We start from the raw sequence: 16,563 nt of genomic DNA, 5'->3' as shown, positions 1-16,563 counted from the left end.
GAACTGTGTACATGTGTGATTTTAACACAAATGTTTAAAGATTAAATTTAAGAAAACAAAGTGTGAGCAAGAACTCCATTGCTATGGCAACTCGTGCGGCAGCCGCCTCTTTGTTCTTGGGTTGTTCCTCTCTCAACCGCCCAATTCCTCCGTCCTCGAGCGGCGGCCACGCCCCCTCCAGTGTGAAAGGCTGCGTTTCCGGCCCGTGGGGCTCCAATCAAAATGGGACGCCTGCTGGCGGTAACGGCCAGCCGGAGGGACGCGAAGGCCGGGGCCCCGCCCCCGACAGTAGGGTGTGTGACGTCACTTCCGGCTTCCTTCTGTCTGCTGTCCCTGAGCACGAGCTGTGAGGGGATTCACTTGTGTGCGGAATTCCTCGGAACTATGGTGAGCCTGACCTCCCTGTCTCTTGCCCTGCCCCTGCTTCCCCGTGCTCTTGGCACCCCACTGCTTCCTCTGTCCTGCTGGGGTTGTAGGCTCCGTTTCTGGCTTTCCGGCCCGCCGCACATGGTGCGAGCCGTGGGGCGTGCGGCCTGTGCCAGGCCAGCCGGTGGAGCCCACCACGAAGGGGAGGAGTGGACCGCAAAGCCAGCGTCTCCTGCCCAGGCCTTTGCATAGTCCCGGGAGCCTAGGCCCGCGCCTCACCCCAAGCGAAGAAATTTCTAGTGTGGGACCTGCCCCGCCCTCCCTCTAGGGGCGGAGCCTGGAGCGGCGGGGCCGGAGCCACCCGAGGGTGGAAGATGGAGGCCGCGTTCCCTCGCCCGCATGGCAGGCGTCCCCTCGATGGCAAAAAACCCCTCCCTGCCTCATTCTTAGTTCCACATCGTCTTTTGTCTAGCCGTAGGTAACTGTCAGTCTCGCTGGTGTATAGTTTGTACTCCTGGGGCCTTGTAAATCCGAAAAGCCATGTCGCTCTCCTACAAGTCCCTCTCTCCCACTTAAATGCCTTCTCCGATGATGGAAGCTTCATTTGTTTGAAAACATTATTGTAAATGAGTTTTCTCTTAGATATCCACTTGTAAGACAAGTGGAAGGCACCTCAGTGTATGTGTTAGAGTATTGGTACTTAAACGAAATGCCTCTTGGTTTTCTTTTTTAGGCGTCCCTTTCCCTTGCACCTGTTAACATCTTCAAGGCAGGAGCTGATGAAGAGAGAGCAGAGACAGCTCGCCTGGTAAGCCTTGTTCTAACTTTTGTTTTAAAGATAAAACTGGAGGCCAGGTGCGGTGGCTCACTCCTGTAATCCCAGTACTTTGGGAGGCCGAGTTAGGCGGATGAACTGAGGTCAGGAGTTCAAGACCAGCCTGGCCAACATGGCGAAACCCCGTTTCTACTAAAAATACAAAAATTAGTCGGGCGTGGTGACGGGCGCCTGTAATCCCAGCTACTTGGGAGCCTCAGGTAGGAAGATCGCTTGAACCCAGGAGGCGGAGGTTGCGGTGGGCTGAGATCGCACCATTGCACTCCAGCCTGGGGGACAGAGCGAGACTCTGCCTCAAAAAAAAAAAAAAGTAAATAAAGATAAAACTGTACTTGAAGACGGTAAAGTTGATTCTGATAATCTCCTTGGTTTTTACTCCAGACTTCTTTTATTGGTGCCATCGCCATTGGAGACTTGGTAAAGAGCACCTTGGGACCCAAAGGCATGGTAAGAAAAATAGAAAAGTTTTATGTTTTAATATTGTTTTAGAGCCCTTAGTGGAAATATAATTAATAACAAACATTTTAAAATGCTTTTTAATCTTTAGAACGTTTAATTATAAAAGACAAGTATGTTCTTAGTAAAAATCAGAGTCCCCAGAATCACCATCCCCAATCCTATGCCCCTCCTCAGTGACAAGTAGTGTTATAATTTGCATGTACTACTTCTAATTTTCTGTTTATGTAGAATTATGTGTACTTTATTATGTATTTTATACTCATGTAATAGATACTGTTTTATAAAACATAGATACTATTTATCAATACTGTTTTGTAGCTTGGTCTTTTAAATTCCTTTCAGTGTAAGTAGATAATACTGCCTCTTTAACTGTCAAATATTATCCTGTGCCTTAATTATTTTATAATTTAATTATGGCTGTACTGATAGTTTCTTTCCATTGTTTTTGCAGTTAACAGTGTTGAAACAAAAACTAGTGTCTCCCTGTGCTTCTGATGTTTCTAGGGGTAGATACCACGGTTTGGTTAACATGGTGTATGTATTGAAAACATTTGATGAATGGATACCACAAAATAGCCATCCAGGGTGTTGATAACACTAGCACTGTATGAGAATACTGATTGAACCATGCATTCTTCAAGATGTACTTATATCTTAACTTGAACCAATTATGTTCCCTTTAGGACAAAATTCTTCTAAGCAGCGGACGAGATGCCTCTCTTATGGTAACCAATGATGGTGCCACTATTCTGAAAAACATTGGTGTTGACAATCCAGCAGCTAAAGTTTTAGTTGGTAAGTCTGAATATACTTTTTCACCAACCTAATAATACTATTGGTTAACATTTTTGAAATAACTTTATAAATAGGCTGCGTTGACCAATTGTACTGTCAATTGATATCCACTGGGTTTTAATTATCATTGTTAAAATACAAGCTTCAGGAGTGCCATATATTGGTGGTAAACTGTTGCATTTCAGACCTCAAAGTTCCAAAGAATTTTTTGTATGAGGAACCTTGATAAGTTTAGATTGGTAGTGAATATTTTTGGAGAATTTAGTAAGCAAAGAAGCAATTTTGAGTTAACTAATTTCTTTTTCTAGATATGTCAAGGGTTCAAGATGATGAAGTTGGTGATGGCACTACCTCTGTTACCGTTTTAGCAGCAGAATTATTAAGGGTAAGAGCAACTGAGCAACTCTGTTTTTCCTACTGTTTTTGAGTATCAGAGGTAATCAAGTCCTTACTTCCTCCATCTTTACTGTTGAGTGCTTAATAATTTTCTATTTATAACTTTTATTTTATAACTATTAATAGGAAGCAGAATCTTTAATTGCAAAAAAGATTCATCCACAGACCATCATAGCGGGTTGGAGAGAAGCCACAAAGGCTGCAAGAGAGGCACTGTTGAGTTCTGCAGTCGATCATGGGTTGGTACACCAAAGTACTACTGTTCTAAACATTTAGTGTTCTTTCATAACATGCTTAATGCAGGTAGAAAAATTGTTTTCCTTGAAACCAGTCCCTGGTGCCAAAAAGGTTGGGGACCAGTGTTTTAAGGCATTTTTACTAATTTTCCCATTTGCAACTGTATAATATTACTTGTTTTTCACATTCTTTTTATTTATTTATTTATTTTGAGACGGAGTCTCACTCTTAGAGTTTCCCAGGATGGAGTGCAGTGGTGTGATCTCGGCTGACTGCGACCTCTGCCTCCTGGATTCAAGCGATTCTCTTGCCTCAGCTTCCCAAGTAGTTGGGACTACAGGCATGTGCCACCATACCCAGCTAATTTTGTATTTTTAGTGTAGATGGAGTTTCACCATGTTGGTCAGGCTGGTCTTGAGCTGACCTCAAGTGATCCACCCTCCTCAGTCTCCCAAAGTGCTAGGATTACAGGCCACCCTCCTCAGTCTCCCAAAGTGCTAGGATTAGAGGCGTGAGCCACTGTGCCCAGCCATTTCTCATATTCTTGCCAATATTAGATTTTTGCTTGCTTGTGTGCTGTACCCCACCCCCCACTTTTTTTTTTTGGCATTTTGCCAGTTTGGTGGGGAAAATAATTTGTGTTTCTTGATTACTGCTGAGGTTTAATTCTTTTCTTATAGCTTACAAACTTGACCAGTTAGGGTAAAATTATCTATTGACATGAATATCTAGATAAATTTTGAAAAGTAAGGTTAATATGTGTATTTGGTTGGTTTTATTTAGTTCCGATGAAGTAAAATTCCGTCAAGATTTAATGAATATTGCGGGCACAACATTATCCTCAAAACTTCTTACTCATCACAAAGACCACTTTACAAAGTTAGCTGTAGAAGCAGTTCTCAGACTGAAAGGCTCTGGCAACCTCGAGGCAATTCATATTATCAAGAAGCTAGGAGGAAGTTTGGCAGATTCTTATTTAGATGAAGGTATGTATGAATGTCAGATACAAGAAGCTTTGATTAGATGCTGAGGGCTGAATACTGAGTGAATTCTGTTTTGGGACCAGTGACACTTTACAAAGCCAGTGAACTTGAATTTAAGGACATACCATATGTGCAACCATTTTTGTCATTTCATTGAGTGTACTCCTCTTCCCACACTATTCCAGCATTGTTGATGATCTCTAGAGTTTACTTAACTACCATGAAGTTATTTGCAGTCTCTGATAAAGAGGAAATGTAGTTTTCTTTTGCTAGAAATCATTTATTCTCAAATGGTACTTTTACCAGGATTATATGTGTATTCTCCAGGAAGGGTCTGGGTCAGTCATATCATTGTGTTAGCTGGTTGTCGAGGATGTACAGTTGACCATTGAACAACATGGGTTTGAACTATGTAGATTCACTTAACGCAGGTTTTTTCAATAAATATAGTCAGCCCTTTGTGTCCGTGGTTTGTGCATGTGCAACCGAGTGTGGATGGAAAATGCAGTATTTGCAGGATTTGAAACCCGTTTATATAGCAGGCCAACTTTTCAAATCTACTGGTTCCAGTCAGCCTGGAACTTAAGTATGTGTGGATTTTGGTGTGTGTGGGCATCTTGGAACCAGTATCCCTTGTATACTGGGGGATGACTAGTTTTTTTAGAAAAGAATTTTTAAAAAATTAACTAGTAATTATGTATGTTTATAGGGCAAGAGGATCTAGTTCTTAAAGAGTGATAAATGAGACATAACAAGTACTGTTTTCTTAGTAGTACATTTTTGTTTATAGAGTGAAGTTTTCCAGATCATCTTCACATTGAATTTACTTCACAAAATGACCTGTCAAAAAGTATAGGCATTCTCGTACAGAGAAGGAAAAAAAAGAATTAGATGGTGTTTTATAACTTCTGCTTTTATCAGTGGTTTGGAGTCCTGGTTTTGGTGTATGTTATAGGTCTTGATTTGTTTTCAGAGAATGTCATGATTCTGAAAATACTCTTAGTTAAGTTTATATACAAGAGCTGTGTAGCATTTCTTTTTTTTTTTTTTTTTTTTTTTGAGACGGAGTCTGGCTGTGTCACCCAGGCTGGAGTGCAGCAGCATGATGTCGCCTCACTGCAACCTCTGCCTCCTCAGTTCAAGCGATTCTCCTGCCTCAGCCTCCCAAGTAGCTGGGATTAGAGGCGTGTGCCACCATGCCTGGCTAATTTTTTTTGTATTTTTAGTAGAGACTGATTATTGCCGTGTTGGCCAGGCTGGTCTGGAACTCCTGACCTAAGGTGATCCACCTGCCTCAGCCTCCCACAGAGTTGGGATTACAGGCGTGAGCCACCATGCCTGGCTGCTGTGTAGCATTTCTAATAGGAGCATTACAACAAGAATAGTAGCACAAGCAGCACCATTCTTGAATGTCTGCTGTGTACTAGGAATTGTAATAGGAACTTTAGTCATTTAGTCATCATGACCTGGTGAGTGAGGATTAAGTTCACTTGAATAGAGTAGAAAACCCAAGATAAAGGTGGCTTCGTAAGAGAAAAGTTTCTAACATAACCAAAAAAGACCTGGAGAGGTAGGTGGTACTGGGTTTGTATGATGATTTCAAAGCAACAGGACTAGGCTGGTAACTAGCACCTCTGCCACTGGTTACATTCCTGTTTTACAAATTAGCATCTCTGGTTGGATAATTTGTCCAAGGTTATATAGCCAGCAGCAGGGGCAGGATTGGGGTCAGGTTTATCTGACTCTATTGTCCATGGTTTTTCATTTTTACCACCAGCCTCAATACCTGAATCTTCAGTTTTTCTCTTGTGATGGTGATTTCAAGCTAATAAAAGTGGACTTAACCTGTTGTCTTTATTTTGCAACCCATACAAATGTGGGTGTAGTATATATCTGAAACAAAAGTTTCAAAATACTGTTTAATTTTACTGTCTGTACTGTGTTCTCATATTTCCTGTTTCATATATTATTTTTTAAGTAACCCATTAAATGAATTTTGTAATAACTCTTCTAGTGGGATGCTTTATACCAGGAGTGTCCAAGGAAGAGAATACAGTCATGGGTTCCTAGTTTCTGTTTCTGGTTGGGCCAGTAAAGCCCCTTCCTCATCCCTCTTTTCTTATCACTAGAGACAGAAGCTAAAATCCATGGCTTTCAGGCGCTAAAAGCCTAAAACAAAGCAAAACAACAACAGAATAAGGTGGGTTAGACAGGCTTGCTTTTATACCTTCTAAGAGCTTGGTAAATTGGACTTAAATAGCTTCTTTGAAATAGTGATATGATAAAGCAGACAGCTTTATAAGATTTACTAAGGCTGCTTTGAAGTATTAAATATGATACTGTTCTTATATTTATTGTAGGCTTTCTGTTGGATAAAAAAATTGGAGTAAATCAACCAAAACGAATTGAAAATGCTAAAATTCTTATTGCAAATACTGGTATGGATACAGACAAAATAAAGGTATGTAACTGTACTTTTTAAAAATTCAAATTGCTGGCCAGGCGGAGTGGCTCACTCCTGTAATCCTAGCAGTTTGGGAGGCCAAGGCGGTGGATCATCTGAGGTCGGAAGTTTGAGACCAGCCTGACCAACATGGAGAAACCCTGTCTCTACTTAAAAAAAATACAAAATACAAAATTAGCTGGGCGTGGTGGCGCATGTCTGTAATCCCAGCTACTTGGGAGGCTGAGGCAGGAGAATCGCTTGAACCCAGGAGATTGTGCCACCGCACTCGAGCCTGGGCAACAAGAGTGAAACTCTGTCTCTAAAGTCTCAAAAAAAAAAAAAAAAGAAAAAAAAAATTGCTGGCTTCTATAAACTCAGGAATCAATTGCACTAAAAAGCTTGGGATAGGTGTCTATTGTATATATACACATGTATATACTTTTTGATATATACATTGGTAAAAATGTTGAGATATGCTATGGGACTCTTTAAAAAGAGTAATGAGGACTGGCATGGTGGTTCACGCCTGTAATCCCAGCACTTTGGGAGGCCCGGCAGGCGGATCACAAGGTCAGGAGTTCGAGGCCAACCTGTCCAGTATGAGATGGTGAAACCCCATGCTACTAAAAATACAAAAATTAGCTGGGCGTGGTGGCGTGCACCTGTAATCCCAACCACTTGGAAGGCTGAGGCAGGAGAATCACTTGAACCCGGGGGGTGGAGGTTGCAGTGAGCCGAGATTGCCCCACTGCACTCCAGCCTGAGCAACAGAGCGAGACTCAATCTCAAAAAAAAAAGTAATGAAACTGATGCTCTCTTTATGCTTTTCTTGTCTTAGATATTTGGTTCCCGGGTAAGAGTTGATTCTACAGCAAAGGTTGCAGAAATAGAACATGCGGAAAAGGAAAAAATGAAGGAGAAAGTTGAACGTATTCTTAAGCATGGAATAAATTGCTTTATTAACAGGTCTGTGCTTGTAAGAAAGGATTTTTTTCTATGAAAGTTTAAGGAATACTTTATATTTACTTATGTTGAATTAATGATTTGTTAGGAACTGCCTTACATAACTTCACCTAAATTATGGATTTTCATAATTTGTAAACTGTGATTTATGCACACTTACAGTGGCCAGAATTATGGGATTGATTTATACAGTTACTATAATAAAGAACACCTGTTTTCAATGCTAGTAGTGGATGCATTAGTACTGTAATTGATAAATTCTATACAGGTAAGAAATGCAATCTTGTTCTAATTTGCATTTCTTTTACTTGTGTGGTAAAAATGTTTACTTGTTTTTTAGTCTAATATAGTTTATCTTGTAATAGTTTTGAGCATAATGTTTTCATATATTTTATTTACAGGCAATTAATTTATAATTATCCTGAACAGCTCTTTGGTGCTGCTGGTGTCATGGCTATTGAGCATGCAGATTTTGCAGGTGTGGAACGCCTAGCTCTTGTCACAGGTATGGAAAAAAGGTATTTTTTTTTAACAAACACAATAGTCACTCTTGGATTTATTATTTGTTACTATATGCAATTCATTGTTAAGAAATCAAAGGAAGGAGTCCCTTTAAGGAGTTTAGAATTTCAACAGTTATTCTGAAATCTATACTCTTGGATATCTTTAATTTAGATATGCAGATACATTACATTTACTATACCAAATTATATACCACGTTTGCTGTAGGTATAGATTTCTTTCATTGTGTCACTGTTTTAAGGGTAGATTTTTGGCTGGGTGCAGTGGCTCGTGCCTGTAATCCCAGCACTTTTGGGAGGCCGAGGCAGCCAGATCGCTTGAGTTCAGGAATTTCAGACCAACCTGGGCAACATGGCGAAACCCCATCCCTACAAAAAAAAAAAAATTGGCCAGGTGTGGTGGCGAGTGCCTGTGATCCTAACCACTTGGTAGGCTGAGGGATGAGACTGTCTTGAGCCTGGGAGGCAGAGGCTGCAATCATGGAGATCGTGCCACTGCACTCCAGCCTTGGCGACAGAGTGAGACCCTGTCTCAACAACAGCAAAAAAAAGATAGATGTATTTTTTCTCACAAACCTGTAAGACCATTGTTAAAATCTGAACAAACTAGAGCTTTAAAAAGTCTTAAGTCTATTTATATTTATCTAGTTTGTTCATTTGTTTTTATTGCCAAGTAAGTAGCTGAATGCTTTGTGTCCTTTGTAGTAGTACAGTTATAATAGGTAACCTTTATTGAACACTTACTGTATGCTGAAGAGTGAGTCAAGTACTGAAACATTACTTTTATTAATTTTTTTAAGTTTCTGAAAGTAATAAAGGTTAGCATAAGTGAAACAGTCAACATTGTATAATGGAAATTAGTATACCTCAATACCCTTTAAAAGAAGTATGAGTGATATAATTCCAGTTGAGTCAAATAGAAACTGTGTTTGTAAATCAGACATGTCTGTCTATATCAAAATGACCTAAGAGTTCAGGCTGGTTGCAGTGGCTCATTCTTGTAATCCCAGTGCTTTGAGAGGCCAAGGCAGGAAGATTGCTTGAAGCCAGGAGTTCAAGACCAGCCTGGGCAATATAGTAAGACTGTCTCTACAAAAAATTAGCCAGGCGTGGTGGCACATGCCTGTAGTCGTCTACTTGGGAGGTTGAGGCAGGAGATCTCTTCAGCCCAGGAGTTCATGGCTGCAGTGAGCTATGATCACATCACTGCACTCCATCCTAAGTGACAGAGCAAGACCCTGTCTTTAAATTAAAAAAAAAAAAAAAAAAAAAAAATGTAGCTTGTCTGCTCTTTATTGTGGTAACTAATGGTTTAAAAATTTTTGTTTATTAAATGTTTATAGATTTAGGGGTATAAGTATAGTTTTGTTAATGGTTTTCATAGTAAACTCTAAGCCCTAGAAAACTAAGTTTAACAGATTTTTCTAGATTTTAGGTCCTTGAAAATGAATGAATAGGTTGGAAAGTGGGTTTGGAAATGGGAATTAAGGAGAACTGGACACATGGGTTATGAGTTGTGAAGTCAGTAGGGCTGCCACATGGTTTGGAACTGCCATGATTATTAGAAGAAATTATAGTGTACTAACCTTTGGAGAGTGGACTTGGTCTCATCCCAGAATGATCTCTTAAGACATTTTTTAAAATCATTTGAGAAGCATAGTCTTCCTCTAACCAAGAGACATTTTCTTCTAATTACTTGAAGTGGGTTTACCTGCTTTAAAGTTCTTTAGGAGCCGCTGCATACTTGATGCTTTAAGGCGACAAATAAACAAAATTTAAGATGCTCATGTTTGTGTAATTCATTCTTTAGTTCCACAAAATAAAGATGTAAGAGGCCGGGTGCGATGGCTCACGCCTGTAATCCCAGCACTTTGGGAGGCCTAAGTGGGCGGATCACAAGGTCTGGAGTTTGAGACCAGCCTGGCCAATATGGTGAAACCCTGTCTCTACTAAAAATACAAAAATTAGCCAGGCGTGGTGGTGGGCGCCTGTAGTCCTAGCTACTTGGGAGGCTGAGGCAGGAAAATCACTTGGACCCAGGAAATGGAGGTTGCAGTGAGCTGAGATTGGCGCCACTGCACTCCAGCCTGGGTGACAGAGCGAGACTCCATCTCAAAAAAAAAAGATGTGAGAAGTAAATGGTAATAATATATTGATGGGATAAATGTATCGTAAGGTCTTGACATGAAATTGCTGTATATACCCAGAAGAATGTTTATTTAAAGTACACCAATTATACGTCTATGAAGTTGACCACATGGTGGCTCCCATCCTTAAAAGCTCAGTAGTTGTCAAAGGTGTTTGATAACATTGGTTCTTGCAGGTGTCATTAAATGTCTTGAGCTGGGCATGGTGGCATGTGCCAGTAGTTTCATCCATTCAAGAGACTGAGGCAGAAAGATTGCTTATGCCCAGGAGGTTGGGGCTGTAGTGTGCTATGATGGTGCCTGGTGAACAGTCATTGCACTCCAGTCTAGGCAACATAGCAAGACACTGTCTTTTTAAAAAGAAAGAAACAAAGCCTTACATGTAGAAGGATGAAGTGAAAAGTTTCATAAGCCAAGTTAGTGTTATTTTTGGATATGACATCTGAAATATCTGTTGTGTCTCACATCTAGAACACAAAGCAGTCTCAGAATTTTCTCAGCCAGAAGTAAAAAGAACTTTATACAAATTATGAGTATAAATTAGTAGTTTAGAAGACCAGAGTCTTTATGAATTTATTGTAAAATAAATAATAGGGCATTGACAGATTTATCAGTAAGGAATAGGAAGAGAAGGGTTGATTGATAATATATGCAGTTCACATTATGAAAAGAGTAGTCAGCTAGAGAAAAGAATTTTGAAATGGAAACTTGACTTGCTTAGTTAGGAAATAGGGAATGAAGTGACTGACCTGTTCAGTTTACAGCATGGAAGATGGAGGGAAAATAGGAATAGAAATGAGACATAAGGACTAAAATTAATTTGTTCTTATTAAATTTGGTCTGGGAAATTCGTAGTATGCATTTCTTTTTTTTAGGCCTTAGGACATTTCATTTGTGATAGAGATACCAGGTGATTATTAAGCGGTTCATGAAGTGTATAGTGGTTGACATACAGGACAAATATTTTCATGTCTTGTGCTGGGAATTACAGATTGGATTCAGAAGAGAATCTGAATTTCAGTTCAAAAGTAACTGCTTTAAGACTCACTTTAACCTTTGGGAGGTAGTATTGTATAGTGTGTGCTTATAGATCTGAAGCCAGACTGCTTGGGTTTGAACCCCAGCTTTTTATGTTCATCCTAGTTGGGTAACTTTGGATAGGAAAGTAAACCTCTTGGCCTCATTTTTATCATGTGTAAAATGGATAATAATGGAGCCTATCCAAGAGGATTGTTTTAAAGATTAGTCAATATGAAGTATTTAAAGAGTGCCTGGTATATAATAAGCAATCAATCTTTAAAATGTTAAACACATCACCTATCATTATCCATTACTGTTTATTAGAAAACAGGAATTTTAAGCCTGCCGTGCATTTAGCTAATAAATGTTTATGTTTATAGGTGGTGAAATTGCCTCTACCTTTGATCACCCAGAACTGGTGAAGCTTGGAAGTTGCAAACTTATCGAGGAAGTCATGATTGGAGAAGACAAACTCATTCACTTTTCTGGGGTTGCCCTTGGTGAGTGATTATGTAGATCCTGGTTAAGGTGTCTAAATTCTTGCTAGGCTCTGTTGAAGTAAAGGCTATTGTAATTACTAGAATAGTGTATCTTACAAGTCTTAACTCTTCAGAAGCATGATACATATTTTGTTTCAGTCTCTTGAGGTCAATCTTGTATTACTGTGTCTTTGTGAAAAGTGCATGTTCAACATAGTTTTTTTCCTTGATAACTTAGAACCATTATGAACCTTGATTGTTGGAGAATGTATAATACAGGAAGACAGATCAGCTTTCAGAACCCAGTAATATAACCAACACCTGTATAAATAATAGAAGGCAAACTTTTTGTCCCTAAGTGGTCACTGTGACTTTTAATTTTAGGTGAGGCTTGTACCATTGTTTTGCGTGGTGCCACTCAACAAATTTTAGATGAAGCAGAAAGATCTTTGCATGACGCTCTTTGTGTTCTTGCGCAAACTGTAAAGGACTCTAGAACAGTTTATGGAGGAGGTAAGCATTTAGAAAATGTTGAATATTTTTATTTCTTGAAGTACAATATAAGTCTTAAGTGGTTTTAATGGTTCTTATAGAAACTTTATATTGCCTTTGCACTAAATTTTAAAATGCTTGGCATATCTTAAAGTCAGTAATTCAGTATCTTGGAGACAACTAAGTTTTACAATATTTTGTTGGAAATTTAATCTATAGGCTGTTCTGAGATGTTGATGGCTCATGCTGTGACACAGCTTGCCAATAGAACACCAGGCAAAGAAGCTGTTGCAATGGAGTCTTACGCTAAAGCACTGAGAATGGTAAGTTAATCAGAATGAGAGATCTGAACTTAAGTTTTGTGGTTATTGATAGTTTTAAAATGAGTAGAAAATAAACTGGTTAATACTGCTTTTAAATTTAATTCTGGAGTTTCTCTTCTTCGTGAGCAGTAATTGAAGCAGATATTACATTGTTTCTAAATGCATAATTTTAAAAAGCTATCCTAGTTAGGAGTAAATCAGTGGTTCTTAGAGTGAGTAGTTACTTGTTTTCTTCATTTCATAGTTGCCAACCATCATAGCTGACAATGCAGGCTATGACAGTGCAGACCTGGTGGCCCAGCTCAGGGCTGCTCACAGTGAAGGCAATACCACTGCTGGACTGGGTAAGCAATCAAGGGGAACTTTGTGGCCGTTGTTAAAAGTAACTCTTTTCACCGGCCCTTTTTTTCTTTTGGAGCATAAAGAGTTAACGATAACCAACCATATAAAAGACTCTTCTGCTTTGTCCTCGTAACCATTATATGTGCTGGGAAAATGTGTGTGACTTTATATGCTCAGCATTTCCCAAACTTTGTTATTCCATAAGACATATAAAACTGATTAGAAGATTTGTAACTATTTGGTATATAATGACTATAGGATTTAAATATAAACAATACTTACACTCTGGAAAATAACATAAACTATTATGTTGCTTATACAATCAGTATTAATTCCTAATTTCATAGTAAACTTACTGCGAGATAATCTTGAGTACAGATCACAGATCTCCAGTCCATAGATAAGAGTGGCCAATGAGGCAGATTTAATTCGTATTGAAAAACTTTCTGACAAGCTGTGCTGGACATTATAGAGTAGTCTTAAGAAGATAGATAATCCTGTCATTGAACAAGAGGGAGCACCGGTTAATCTGTGAGAAAGTGAAGCAGGATTCTCACAAGAAGAGAAGTTGTGTAGATGACTTCTGAATTTTCTTCCATTTGTTTTTCTTTTTTTTTTTTTTTTTTGAGACAGAGTCTCGCTCTGTTTCCCAGGCCGGAGTGCAGTGGCCGGATCTCGGCTCACTGCAGGCTCCGCCTCCCAGGTTTACACCATTCTCCTGCCTCAGCCTCCCAAGTAGCTGGGACTACAGGTGCCCGCCACCTCGCCCAGCTAGTTTTTTTGTATTTTTTAGTAGAGACGGGGTTTCACCGTGTTAGCCAGGATGGTCTCAATCTCCTGACCCCGTGATCCGCCCGTCTCGGCCTCACAAAGTGCTGGGATTACAGGCTTGAGCCACCGTGCCTGGCCCCCATTTGTTTTTCATTATTTGACATTGTTGTCTTCTAATTAATAGGGTGACCAGTAGTTGACATCATTATTATTATTATTATTATTACTGAGACAGTGGTCTTGCTGTTCCCCAGGCTGGAGTGCAGTGGCACCATTATAATTCACTGTGGCCTTGAACCCCTGGCTCAAGCAGTTCTCTTTCCTCAGCCTTCCAAGTAGTTAGGGCACATGCCACAATGCCTGACTAAATTATTTTTATTTTCTTAAGAGATGGGGGCGATCTCACTATGTTGTTCAGGCTGGCCTCAAGCAATCCTCCTGCCTCAGCCTCCCAAAGTGTTAGGATTATAGGTGTGAGCCACTGAGCCTGGCCCCTTTTATTTTATTTGTTTATTTTTTGAGATAGAGTTTTGCTCATGTTGCCCAGGCTAGAGTGCAATGGCATGATCTCAGCTCACTGCCACCTCCACCTCCCAGGTTCAAGTGATTCTCCTGCCTCAGCCTCCTGAGTAGCTGGGATTACAGGTGCCCACCACCATGCTCGGCTAATTTTTATATTTTTAGTAGAGACGGGATTTTACCATGTTTGCCAAGCCAGTCTCCAGCTTCTGATCACAGGTGATCTAAAGGCTTTCTTTGAGCTCATTTGTAGGCATATCCACCTACTGAGTAAAGTAGTTGGTGTCCTAATTTTATTAATAACAGGATTAATTTTTATTGTAAATCATTAGAGATGTTTTGATAGTTAAAACTACTTTTTAGTAAACATTTTTTCTTTTTAGATATGAGGGAAGGCACCATTGGCGATATGGCTATCCTGGGTATAACAGAAAGTTTTCAAGTGAAGCGACAGGTTCTTCTGAGTGCAGCTGAAGCAGCAGAGGTGATTCTGCGTGTGGACAACATCATCAAAGCAGCACCCAGGTACCCTAACACTCTTCTCAGAAAAAATTATTAACAGCAAAACAAAAAAATTAGGGAGCTGTGTTCATTTTATAATTAGAGTTAATGAAAAGCAGAGACAGTTTTGCCTGGATAAAAGTATTATGTAAGTTATTTAAAATATCACAACTCTTAACACTTAAGCCAGAAAAACTTAAGAGGATGGGCAGCTGAGGTAGCTCTTAGGATTGAAAAGGCACAGAAAGAGCCATGCTTGGAAAGGTCAAGTACTGAGGACAATAGATGCTGTGATGCTTTCTATTGTCTTTAAACAGAATTATAGCAAAAGGAAACTTGAGTTCTGTAACTAAAGTGTTCTGATTAGGGGCAATGTCATATAGCCACACCTACTCCCAGAAATCTTCACAATAAGTCAATGCCCTCAGCCACAATTGAAATACACTTAAAAAATGTGTGATACCTTGTTTGGTCTGATACTGTTTTAGAGATTAGGTATCTTTTATTAGCAAATTCTGAGTGATTTGCAGTAAAGAAACTTAATTTTGTTTAACCCAGCCTTCCAAACTTACCAGACCATGGGCTTCTTTTTCATGTTCCTTATTAATCTCCAGAGGACTTGTTTTTCAGATCAGTGCCCTGTGACAGCTGCTTCATAACTCTTTTGACAGTGGTTAGCATCCTAGTCCCTCCATAAGCTACTAAGGTTGAAAAGTTTATCTCTTTATATGACCCCTGTATAATGCTGTACTCTTTGATCTATTCTTAAGCTTCTTCAGCTTCTCTTAACTGTTGTGTTTGCCTCTAAAAGCAGTGTTTCTCAAGCTTTAGATCCTTGAACAAGCATTAAGTAAAAATTTACTAGTACCCTTATCCCATCTTTCCAAAAGATTGTTCTGTGCCCCCTTATTGTATGGTCACCAAAGAATAAAAGATGAGAATAAAAGGTGCTGCTTCTTGGTGGGGGTGTCTGCAGAGTCCCAAAGCAGAACAGTCTTGATGTGCTAGGGCATCACACGGAGAGGGGCTGAGTGGCTAGCTCAGTCTCCCCTAAAGCCAGCAGTCCCATTGCTGTATAACCCATTAGTCCATGACATAACCTGGTCACCTCTTAAAAGCCCAACTTCCAATACTGCCACATTGGGAATTCAGTTTCAATGTGAGTTGTATAGGGGACACACATGCAAACCATTGCAGAGCTATAACAGTTTTAGTACAGGATTCTAGTTGTGTTTGTATTTAGTATAGTACTTCGGATAAAATCATGCTCTTCATTTTTCACTGTTGACTTTTTTCTTACTTTCATAGGAAACGTGTCCCTGATCACCACCCCTGTTAAGCATTCCCACGTGCCGTTGATCTTTGGACCAGTTTCTAGCAAAGTTGTGTTTGAAAGGTAGTCTCTTAAAGAAGACTGTGGAATCTTTATTGGTGCCCATTTTGTATCCTTAAGTTTGGCTATTTAGCTGACCTTCTCTTTAACATAGGTCTAATTTATTTGCCGTGTCATTTTCCATACAAATCAGTTGATTTAAAAGTTCATTTCTCATACTGTGCATTAAAATAAACATTTGAACAATTACTTGGTTCTTATGTCTTATATGTGTGTATTCTGTTTGAACTCTACTTAATGAAAATTAATGATTATTTTAAATATGGCATTTTCCAGCTTAATGATTGGCCATCTGCATTTTTGAAATAATTATCTTGATTAATATAAGCCCAAGTTAATTGTGATAAACACACCATATATTAATCTTTTGGTTTTGTTGCTGGGCCATAAGAACCCTCAATTATGGCCAGGCGTGGTGGCTCATGCCTGTAATCCTAATATTGGGAGGCCACGACAGGTGGATCACTTGAGGTCAGGAGTTCAAGACCAGCCTGGGCAACATGGTGAAACCCCATCTCTACTAAAAATACAAAAATTAGCTGGGCATGGTGGTGGGCGCCTGTAATGCCAGTTGC

General features: G+C 39.6%; 1 protein-coding gene across 1 annotated transcript; it reads left to right on the top strand.

The window, feature by feature from the left end:
- The first annotated feature begins 243 nt into the window (after positions 1-243).
- Positions 244-16,177, top strand: LOC105473392 (chaperonin containing TCP1 subunit 2). The gene is made up of 16 exons (XM_011727192.2): positions 244-387; positions 1,100-1,174; positions 1,583-1,648; positions 2,344-2,455; positions 2,764-2,840; positions 2,978-3,090; positions 3,872-4,074; positions 6,432-6,532; positions 7,356-7,483; positions 7,882-7,985; positions 11,549-11,668; positions 12,032-12,160; positions 12,359-12,462; positions 12,707-12,806; positions 14,478-14,619; positions 15,904-16,177. The coding sequence occupies exons 1-16, from the start codon at positions 385-387 to the stop codon at positions 15,932-15,934; spliced, it is 1,608 nt and encodes a 535-aa protein (XP_011725494.2). The 5' UTR covers positions 244-384; the 3' UTR covers positions 15,935-16,177.
- Positions 16,178-16,563: the final 386 nt, after the last annotated feature.

Source organism: Macaca nemestrina, chromosome 10, assembly GCF_043159975.1.
Source record: "Macaca nemestrina isolate mMacNem1 chromosome 10, mMacNem.hap1, whole genome shotgun sequence".
Lineage (NCBI taxonomy): Eukaryota > Metazoa > Chordata > Mammalia > Primates > Cercopithecidae > Macaca > Macaca nemestrina.
The sequence above is the reverse complement of the archived record's forward strand: the minus strand, read 5'-3'. Positions and strand labels throughout refer to the sequence as shown.

Excerpts from the sequence above, each read along its gene's own strand:
- LOC105473392 (XM_011727192.2), top strand. Across the intron at positions 6,533-7,355 it reads TGGATACAGACAAAATAAAG|ATATTTGGTTCCCGGGTAAG; the intron begins GTATGTAACTGT and ends TTCTTGTCTTAG. Across the intron at positions 12,807-14,477 it reads CAATACCACTGCTGGACTGG|ATATGAGGGAAGGCACCATT; the intron begins GTAAGCAATCAA and ends TTTTCTTTTTAG.